This window comes from Octopus bimaculoides, chromosome Z (genome assembly GCF_046866305.1).
Source record: "Octopus bimaculoides isolate indiv1 chromosome Z, ASM4686630v1, whole genome shotgun sequence".
Classification (NCBI taxonomy): Eukaryota; Metazoa; Mollusca; class Cephalopoda; order Octopoda; family Octopodidae; genus Octopus; species Octopus bimaculoides.
The window spans coordinates 19,553,233-19,564,978 of NC_142944.1; the positions used below are offsets into that span (position 1 = coordinate 19,553,233).

The 11,746-nt window shown below is 42.8% G+C and overlaps 1 protein-coding gene across 1 annotated transcript; it reads left to right on the forward strand.

Annotated features, from left to right (window-relative positions):
• Window positions 1-6,961: 6,961 nt before the first annotated feature.
• On the forward strand, window positions 6,962-7,621 carry LOC149132155 (uncharacterized). The gene has a single exon (XM_089365378.1). It carries the CDS (start codon window positions 6,962-6,964, stop codon window positions 7,619-7,621), a length of 660 nt encoding a protein of 219 aa, XP_089221504.1.
• Window positions 7,622-11,746: the final 4,125 nt, after the last annotated feature.

Consider the following 11,746-nt stretch of genomic DNA (forward strand, 5'->3'; position numbering starts at 1 on the left):
TGCAGTTTGGGTTCGTGCCAGGTAAAAGCACCACTGATGCCATATTTCTAGTGAGACAGCTGCAGGAGAAATATCTAGCTAAGGATAAACCTCTGTACCTGGCCTTCGTTGACATGGAGAAAGCCTTTGAGAGGGTCCCCCGATCCCTTATCTGGTGGTCAATGAGGAAACTTGGGATAGAAGAATGGTTAGTGAGAGCTGTGCGAGCCATGTACAGAGATGCTGTTAGTAAGGTGAAGGTTGGAAATGAGTACAGTAATGAATTCCGGGTAGAGGTAGGGGTCCACCAAGGTTCCGTCCTCAGCCCCCTCCTATTTATCATAGTCCTCCAGGCGATCACAGAGGAATTCAAGACAGGTTGCCCATGGGAGCTCCTCTATGCTGATGACCTTGCACTAATTGCGCAGTCACTATCAGAACTAGAGGAGAAGTTTAAGGTGTGGAAGCAAGGACTAGAATCGAAGGGCCTTAGAGTCAACCTAGCAAAAACCAAAATCCTAATAAGTAGGAAGGTAGATAAAACACAAACCCCTTCAGGTAGATGGCCCTGCTCAGTAGGTAGTAACTCTATAAGATGTACCCGGTGCAAGCTATGGACACATAAGAGGTGCAGCAATATCAAAGGCAGGTTAACTAGGAAGTTAGTTTTTGTTTGTGGCAGATGTTCAGGTGCAATAAAGACTGTAAACAAACAGGAAACAACTTCTATCTCATTCTAGGGAGAAAAACTAGAGGTAGTCGATAGCTTCCGCTATCTGGCTGACCAAATTAGTAGTGGGGGTGGGTGCGCTGAAAGTGTAACTGCTAGAGTAAGAATAGCCTGGGCCAAGTTTAGAGAACTCTTACCTCTGCTGGCGACAAAGGGACTCTCACTCAGAGTAAAAGGCAGACTGTATGACGCATGTGTACGAACAGCCATGCTACATGGCCGTGAAACATGAGCTGTGACTGCTGAGGACATGCGTAAGCTCACAAGGAATGAAGCCAGTATGCTCTGCTGGATGTGTAATGTAAATGTGCATACCCGTCAGAGTGTAAGTATCTTGAGAGAAAAGCTGAACATAAGAAGCATCAGTAGTGGTGTGCAAGAGAGACGATTGCGCTGGTTTGGCTATGTAGTGAGAATGAATGAGGATAGCTGCGTGAAAAAGTGCCACTCCCTAACAGTTGAGGGAACCCGTGGAAGAGGTAGGCCCAGGAAGACCTGGGCTGAGGTGGTGAGGCAAGACCTTCGAACATTGGGCCTCACCGAGGCGATGACTACTGACCGAGACCTTTGGAAATGTGCTGTGCGTGAGAAGACCCGGCAAGCCAAGTGAGATCGCTGCCAGGGCCCCTGGACTGGCTCTTGTGCGGGTGGCACATAAGATGTACCATCCTGAACGTGACCGTTGCCAGTACCACCTGACTGGCCTTGTAGGGTTTTCGAGCGAGATCGTTGCCAGTTCCCCTGGACTGGCTCTTGTGCGGGTGGCACATAAAAGACACCATTTCGAGCATGGCCGTTTTCGTGCGGGTGACACGTAAAAGCACCCACTACACTCTCTGAGTGGTTGGCGTTAGGAAGGGCATCCAGCTGTAGAAACTCTGCCAAATCAGACTGGAGTCTGGTGTTGCCATCCGGTTTCACCAGTCCTCAGTCAAATCGTCCAACCCATGCTAGCATGGAAAGCGGACGTTAAACGATGATGATATATATATATATATATATATATATATATATATATATATATATATATATATATATATATATATATATATATATATATATAAGCTTACACACAACATTCTCTGAGGATAAAGATCCAATAGATTTACCTGCTATGGATTTATTTGTGGTTATCTAGTTAAAAACTTGGCATTTATTGCTTCTAGGAAGATTTCTGTTGGTTGCTTCATGCTGCTTTCTATCCTTGAATTCATTGTTGAGATGACTGGTATCCACTATGTTGAAGTGCTAGGTTTCATCACAGATCATTTCGCTCTATTGGTGTCAATTATTCTTCAGTAATTCCCACTCTTGCATACAAACATCACACTTCATTTTCTTAATCTTTGACTTTTTTTTATTATTGTTATCATCATTTTAGCGTCCACTTTTACAACTACTGCATGCGTCATACGGGGTTAGATGAGGCAGATTTTCTACAACTGGATGCTCTTTCTGTCACTCATCCTCATCTGTTTCCAAATAATATTTCCCCATACCAGAACATGTTTACATAGAAGATTAGAAATAAAGGATATCAAATCCATTCATTAAACTTTGGTTAACCCAGAGCTATAATAAAAGGCACTTGTTAAAGTTACCACACAGTGGGACTGAACCTGGACACATGTAGTTGGGAAAGTTGTGTGTGTATGTACATCTATCTATCTATCTATCTATACACACACACATACATTCTGCAGAAAATAAAAGTGCTTTTCAAATTCAGGGTAGCTGTGTAAACTGCTTAGAAAATCAGCCATCTTATGTCCAAGAATTCCTTTATTTTCTGTAGGATACCAGTTCACTTGGCACTTCTAAGTTCGTTTTTTACTACAGCACTCCGTCTGTTACAATGAGGGTTCCAGTTGATCCGATCAACGGAACAGCCTGCTTGTGAAATTAACGTGCATGTGGTTGAGCACTCCACAGACACATGTACCCTTAACATAGTTCTCAAGGAGATTCAACGTGACACAGTGTCACAAGGCTAGCCCTTTGAAATGCAGGTACAACAGGAAGAAATAGTAAGAGAAAGAGTGCTGCAGGGTTTGTGTATATATCTGTATATGAATATATGTATATGTATATAGATGCAGATATATATATATCTATCTATATCTATATCTATCTATATCTATATCTATATCTATATCTATATCTATATCTATATCTATACTATATATAAAACAGAGATGTGTGTGTAATCGCTTTTCACGTGAAATCGACTTCACCAAATGCTTCCATACTTGTAATGCATGAATAATTTGACCTCGGATAAATCTTAGGCTCTTCATTTGATTTTTTTAATTAAAAATAAATAATATTGCTTTAAATTTAAGATTCACTTCTTTAAAAAGGTTCCTCAATGTCAACTTCCGGTATTGACGTAACAACCGCAAAAAGCTTCACTTTCTATTTTGTGTGTGAGTGTGTGTGTTCGTGTGTATGAGAGAGAGAGAGAGAGAGAGAGAGAGAGAGTAAATACTACATACACACCGCTCTCTCACTCTGTCTCACACATATACACACGCACACACACACACCTTGACTCACTCACACTCTGTCTCTTACAAACACACACATACATAAATGTATACAAACATATTTACAAAGACACGTGTGTATGCGCGCGCGTGCGTGTTTGTAAGAGACAGAGTGTGAGTGAATCAAGGGCTGTGTTGTCATATGCATACATCCAAAGATGTATGTATATTTATGCATGTACGTATACATGACAACAGACCTCTCTCTCTCACTCACACTCTGTCTCTTACAAACACACACATACATAAATGTATACAAACATATTCACAAAGACACACGTGTGTATGCGCGCGCGTGCATGTTTGTAAGAGACAGAGTGTGAGTGAGTCAAGGGCTGTGTTGTCATATGCATACATCCAAAGATGTATGTATATTTATGCATGTACGTATACATGACAACAGACCTCTCTCTCTCACTCACACTCTGTCTCTTACAAACACACACATACATAAATGTATACAAACATATTCACAAAGACACACGTGTGTATGCGTGCGTGCGTGGGGGGGGGCTCCACAATCGCCATTTATTTCAATTACTCTTCTGAGGATATTCACGTAAATCATTTTTTTCATTTAATCATCATCATCATCATCATCGTTTAACGTCCGCTTTCCATGCTAGCATGGGTTGGACGATTTGACTGAGGACTGGTGAAACCGGGTGGCAACACCAGGCTCCAATCTAATTTGGCAGAGTTTCTACAGCTGGATGTCCTTCCTAACGCCAACCACTCAGAGAGTGTAGTGGGTGCTTTTACGTGTCACCCGCACGAAGGCCAGTCAGGCGGTACTGGCAACAGTCACGCTCGAAATGGTGTATTTTATGTGCCACCCGCACAAGAGCCAGTCCAGGGGCACTGGCAACGATCCCCATTTTAATTTTCGTAAAAGTTTCCAAGTACCAATGAGGCTTTTTGGCACATCTTCAATTTTCCCCATTCATGAGAGGCGCCCAGCCATCATTCATCTGAGAGTCCATCTACAGAATGTCCTCAAATTTCTATACAGCATATTTTGCTTTTTTTTCTTCAAGTATATAAGCAACAATTTCATTCCCGAGCAATGCCGGGTGCCTCTGCTAGTATATATATATATGAGTATGTATATATATATCTGCTTGTATCAAGGGCACATGGCCTAGTGGTTAGGGTGTTGCAGTCATAATCATGAGATCATTGTTTCAATTCTTGGACAGGGTGATCTTGAGTTAAAACCTTCATCTCACATTGCTCTGCAATCACTTTGTCACCTGTCATTTGGTACCTGTTTACCTGTTCAGACAATGCCAGTTTCATGGAGGGAATGTGCTAATGTACAACACATACATTTGATTGCTATAAAACAAATCATTTGTGCAGGTTGATCAGTAAGAAATTGCAAATCCGTTTTTCTTGGACTATGCCATAATGTGTGCATATCTACATATGTGTATGTAATGTATGTTATATGTATATGTATTTAGAACAGTAAAAGAGCAGACATTTGGCAGATGTTTCATAATTTTCTTCCCTACAGCTGTTTCAATAGGTAAAGTAAAAGCATCATTTCTATATTTTATGTAATTGATTAGATATGTTTACAAATCTTATATACAAAATGATAAGTACCTGTTGCTGTTATCTCTGCTCATTATGTATCTTGGGTCTTGACATATTCTGGTCTTTTGATGACCCTTTGACCTCTATATAGATCCCTATTACATAATACATCTTGTAACTTCCCCTGTTGGTTTACATACATGTATATGGTCAGAATATTTGTAGACATCTCAGTTGTGATCCATTTCTTCTCAAAGCATATTTTAATCTATGAACATCTGGGTAATGTGCCCCAGAAAGCATCCACTGGGTCACTCTGGTGATTAAGCAAATATATAATGTCTTATTTCTTATATTGCCTACTCTGGATTACATTACAATTGTTACATCATTGACCATATTTAATTTATTCTATAATCTTTTACTTGTTTCAGTCATTTGACTTTGGCCATGCTGGGGCACCACCTTGAAGGGTTTCAGTCAAACTAATCAACCCCAGATCTTTTTTTTAAGCCTAATACTTATTCCGTTGGTCTCTTTAGCTGAAATACTAAGTTACAGGGACAAAAACACACCAACACCGATTGTCAAGTGGTGGTGGGGAACAGGCACACACACACACACACACACACACACACACACACACACACACAGATACAACAGGCTTCTTTCAGTTTCCGTCTACCAAATCCACTGAGAAGCCTTTAGTCAGCCTGAGGCTATAGTATAATACACTTGCCCAAGGTGCCACGCAGTGGGACTGAACCTGGAACCGTGTATTTGGGAAGCAATATTCTTACCACACAGCCAATGACTGTGCCTAATATTTATTTATTTCTATGCATTAGATTTGTTTCAAATGTACAAAATATAATAAATTAACAACATGATACATGCTGCAGCACAGGGATCTTTGTTTATTTACTTTCTGAACAGTAATATTTCATCTCTGCTGTTATTTGTTGAGTCACATCTGACAAACCACATGTGACGATCTATGTGTTGCAAATCAATTCTGTAAAAGCCAATCCATCCACCTTGCTCGGTACAGCATAGCAAGTGAGGTAGCTACTGTAGTGACGTCATATTGGCGCCAAAAGGCCGACGCCATTGCTGAATCCTTAACCACGCATGCGTGGGTTTCAACATCGAAGCGTTCCGCTATTAGACTGTCTCTTACCAAGCCTGACAGCGACCAAGCAAGACGTCTAAGCAAGCTCTCCCATTTGAGTGTGGTTGAACCAAGTTGTCTCTATAACCATACCAGCTCGAAGAACCGTACATCTACATTTCAGGCTACTCTAAAACCGAACAATTAGAAGCTGTTTTATTTTCCACCGTACAATAAATATTTGTTGTTGTTGATCAGTTTGGAGTTTCTGCGTTCAGTTCTCTTCCAATTTAATGTAGGAAAGTTAGGTGTATATCTAAAGATATATAACCCACTCTCCTAAAGTGGTGACCCCGACTAAGGAACAACTGCAGCCACGACGATCTGGACTGATCAGCATCATCAGTGGTATAAGCAACACGAGTTTCCGGCCGCCGACGCCATCATCATAACGACTTTTTGAACAATTTCACAGTGAGATATTGACTCTATTAGCATTTCCGACTATACAAACTCACATTGTACCAAGCTGACACAGACGTTTTTTCTTTCTTACTGACTGTTATTTTCCATTTTCTTTCAGCACGTCAAGGTGGGTTTTCAAAAAAAAAGAAAAAAAGTTTTTTTTCCCGCAGACAGTACAAGCACACAACTAAACACACTACAAAAAAAAAAAAAAAAAGGAAAACAATACAAAAAAAATACAGAAGGCAACCACATTGTTTTTTTTTTAGCGAATATTTCTTTTTCTTCTTTCCTTTTCCATTTTGGTTCTTATTGTGCACATACATTACAGAGGAAAACAGAAAGGTACAGAAAAAAAAATAGTGTGTTTCCTTTTCCATTTGCGGTGAAATTTTTTTTGGGCCTTTTGCATATTTTATACGTTTTTCGTTATTGTTTCTTCCTATTTCACCTTTGACGGAATCATTTACCAATATGTGTGCGTTGCCAAGCCTGCCTTCATTCGCCGGAGAGACTGACGTATTTTTTGGTCAGTTAGAGAATTTTTTTCGGGCACATGATGTCTCGCCCACTCGGAGGCTATCTTTAATGCTATGCAATTTGCCTTCGTCGCTTCTAAAAGTGTCGAAGGATTTTATCACGACTCCGAAAGATGACGCGACCTACGATGAGGTCAAGACTGAGATATTGCGAAGGACTGCCAGATCTGCCACCAGCAAGTTTCATGAGCTGATGGCGGATGAACAACTAGGCGATAGAACTCCAACGGAGTTTTTAACTCATCTACGCGGTCTCAGCGGTGAATCAACAGACGGGCCACTTCTTAGAAAGATATTCTTTACACGGTTACCGTCGCAAGTCCAGACAATATTGGCAACGGTTTCGGACTCGAACTCACTAGATCAAGTGGCCACCATGGCCGATAGGGTCATGGAATTTTCAGTGAACCCTTCTCGACTTGTTTCAAATTGCTCTGTTTCCGCAGATCCTGCAAGGCAGTCCTCTTCAGTGACCAATGAGGATTTGCTACGTAGCATTCAGGAGCTCACTCGCACCGTAAATAACCTCTGTTTCTCGAGATCTCGTGGTGGTTCCCAATCTCGTAGCGTTTCCCGGTCTCGAAAATTTTCTCGAGATCGGGGAGCTACCTGGAAGAAGCAAGGTCTGTGTTGGTACCATGCAAACTTTTCGAACAAGGCGACAAAGTATATTCAGCCTTGTTCGTTCAAGGCGTCGGGAAACGAGTAAAGGAGAAAGTGCGCACGTCACTTTCCTCCACCCAACCTGTTTTTAATCGTGCAATATTCGTCCAGGACCAAGTGTCGAAGAAATTCTTCATGGTTGACACTGGTTCCTGTTGTAGTATTTGGCCGCTTCGTCTAACAGTCGACAAACCTCGCCGTTCTGAAATTGTTTTGCACGCTGTTGATTCATCTCCGATTCCTACTTTTGGTCAGCTTTCTCTACGTTTAGACATTGGTCTTCGCAGAGACTTTCAATGGGTTTTTGTCATAGCTGACATTCCACATCCCATTTTGGGTGCGGATTTTTTGAATCATTTTCAATTATTGGTAGATGTCCGACGTCGAAGGCTTGTCGATGACTCGACATCCCTTTCCACGCCGGCAAGGAGCTCTACCAATTCTCCTCTTAGCCCAGCATTTTTTATTGCCACTGCTGGGGACGCTTTCCATTCTCTTTTAGCGTTTTTTCCGGAGTTGGTGGATATTACTTTCAAGCCGGTTAAACCTGCACATTCCACCCTCCATTATATCACGACTGGTCCTCCGGTTTTTTCTCGACCACGTCGCCTAATGCCTGATTGTCTTAAGACGGCCAAGGCCGAGTTTGAGCACATGCTTCAACTCGGCCTCATTCGCCCCTCCACCAGCCCATGGACATCTCCTCTACATTTGGCCCGTAAAGGGGATTCGGATTTTCGCCCGGTGGGGGACTATCGGAGACTAAATGCAGTGACGATAGCTGATCGCTATTCCATCAGGAATTTGCAGGATTTCTCGGCGAACCTGCATGGATGCATCATTTTCTCTAAGATTGATCTGGTACGGGCCTATCATCAGATACCAGTAAATCCAGAGGATATCCCTAAAACAGCCATCACTACACCGTTCGGTTGTTTTGAATTTCTATTTATGAGTTTTGGTTTGCGTAATGCTACTAGCACTTTTCAGAGGTTTATGGATGAGGTCGTTCGTGGACTTGATTTTGTATTCGCTTATGTCGATGATATACTCATCGCTAGTGATACGGAAGAGAATCATCTCCACCATTTGTCGCAACTTTTTCAGCGTCTTCGCGCTTATAATGTAAAGATTAATCCCGACAAGTGTCTTTTCGGGCAGTCATCCCTGAATTTTCTGGGACATTTGGTTGATTCTAATGGGATCAAACCTTTTCCTGCTAAAGTCGATGCAATTCAACGCATCGCACCTCCAACCTCTCTGCGACAGTTGCGCCATTTTTTAGGCATGGTCAATTTTTACAGGAGATTCATTGACCGGTGTGCATACAAACTACTTCCTTTAACGAGGCTACTGCAAGGCCATTCTAAGAAGGATGCTGGACTCACTCTTACTGATGAGGCGTTATCTGCTTTTGAGTCTGTGAAACAGGAGTTATCCTCCGTTCCTGTTCTTGCACATCCTGCTCCTGATGCTCCGCTTTCTTTATCTGTGGATGCTTCCGATTCTGCGGTCGGTGCTGTTTTGCAGCACACTGTAGACAATCAAACAAAACCTTTGGCTTTCTTTTCTTGTAAATTACAGCCTGCCGAACGCAGGTATAGTACTTTTGATCGTGAGCTATTGGCGATCTATCTGTCGATTCGGCATTTTCAACACCAACTCGAGGGACGAGAGTTTGTGATTTATACTGATCACAAGCCACTCACTTTTGCTCTGTCCTCTAAAACGGACAAGCTCTCTCCTCGTGCTTTTCGTCACCTGGATTTTATCTCACAATTTACAGGTGACATTCGTCATGTGCCAGGGAAAGAGAACATTCCAGCTGATGCTCTTTCTCGACTTCCTGTGCATTCTACTTCCACTCCCGCGGAAATTGATTTGCTGGAAATTTCGCAGGAGTAACCTTCTTTGTCAAGTTTAGATTTGACTTCGTCAAAATTCAGCAACTGTAAATTTGCTTATCTTCCGCTCCCTTCATCCGAGGGCTCTATATTATGTGACACATCCACAGGTTCTCCTAGGCCTTTAGTACCTACGAACCATCAACGGTCTGTGTTTGATGCCCTTTATTCTTTGTCACATCCGGGCATCTCAGCAACAGTAAAGCTTATCACTGCTCGGTTTTTCTGGCCCAATATGCGTCGATCAATCACCACTTGGGCACGCTCCTGCATGAAGTGCCAGAGTGCGAAGGTCCATAGGCACGTTCGTGCCCCTCTTGGACAATTTCCTTCTCCTGAAGCCCGATTCCGTCACGTCCATCTTGATTTGGTTGGACCGTTACCAGTGTGTCGAGGGTTCTCATACCTGTTAACTTGTGTTGACCGTTTCTCACGTTGGCCAGAAGCCATTCCTATAGCAGATATTACTTCTGAGACTGTTGCCCAGGCTTTCGTTTCTGGGTGGGTGTCGAGGTTCGGAGTACCGGTCAGTTTGACCACAGATCGTGGCCGGCAATTTGAGGCCGCACTTTTTCGTGACCTATCACGAATCCTGGGGGTGCATCGTATACGCACCACCAGCTACCATCCCGCTTCTAATGGGATGGTTGAGCGGTTTCATAGGCAACTTAAGGCCGCTTTGCGCGCCTCGCCCAACCCGCAGTTTTGGGTTGAAATTCTTCCGGTTGTCCTCCTTGGATGCCGGACTGCGGTAAAAGCTGACCTGGGTTACTCCTCGGCGGAGCTTCTTTACGGCACCACGTTGACGTTGCCAGGTGCGATGGTGGTACCAGACTCATCACAACCACCACACCCAGAGTTCTATGTTACTCGGTTGCGAGAGTATTTCTCCAATCTTCCATCTATGGGCCCCAGACAACAGTCACCTCCCTTTAGAGTGCCAGCAGACATTGAGTCTTGGTCTCATGTGTTTATTAGGGATGATTCTGTCAAAGGACCCCTTGTTTCTCCCTACAAAGACCCTATCGTGTGCTTTCTCGCACTCCAAAGTATTTCAAGGTCGACGCTAATGGTCGTACAGAAATTGTGTCTGTCGACCGTCTGAAAAAAGCGTACCTTGACAAACCTTCAACTCCCGTGGACGACATGCCCGTGTTTCAAATGCCGCACACACCACTATCACCACACACATTGTCAGCGCCTTTACCAATGCATACACCAACATCAGCACCATCACAATCACACACACCAACAATTACACCACCTTCGTCGTTGCAAAGGAACCCTAGCGAACCTTATGTCACTAGGTTTGGCAGGACGGTGCATTGGCCCAAGAAATTGAAAAAAACTATTTACGTTTGATTTATTGTGTTTTTACTGGACAATTTCAGTTTTTTTTTTTATTGAACATTTTTTCTTCCATTCAAAAAAAAAAAAAAAAAACTATGTATCCGGTTCGTAAAAAGTTACACAAGGAAATTTGGAATGTCCATACGCGGGAGGTCGTGGTCGGTGAGCAGAGCTATAGATGAGTATCAGATGCTAGTTGTGACCGTTTACCTGGTACGGAATATTCTATGAAAGTTTACACAAGGAAAATTTGGTCTGTTGATCGTGAGTGGAAAACATCCACTCTAACAGAGTCGACAAAACCGAGTGTGTTGATTTGGAGTGTCAGTACTCAGGAAGTCGTGGTCAGTTGCGGAGCTGTGGTTGAGCATCGATGCCAGTTTTACCTGTTGCCTGGTACTAGGTATCTTAGTCGGTTGGCTCTTGCTATTTTCCGTGAGGGGATGTCCCACTCATACAGTGAAGATAAAACCGAGTGTTTGATATATATATATTTGTGCCGCATTTTCTGCGTGGTTTCGATGGCCATCTCGCCTCAGACGTCCCTCCAAAATTTTTTAATTTCGTGTTTCACACTCAAGGGGGAGCCATTGTAGTGACGTTATATTGGCGCCAAAAAGCATAGGCGCCATTGCTGAATCCTTAACCACGCATGCGTGGGTTTCAACATCGAAGCGTTCCCGCTATTAGACTGTCTCTTACCAAGCCTAACAGCGACCAAGCAAGACGTCTAAGCAAGCTCTCCCATTTGAGTGTGGTTGAATCAAGTTGTCTCTATAACGACACCAGCTCGAAGAACCGTACAACTGCAGGTTATTTTTGAGAAGTGTTCCCCACTCGGTGGTGTTTTGGAGCAAGTCGTCCATATTTGTTTCATTTTTCTCTATTATGTGCTTACGTGCATCCTTAGATTTCTA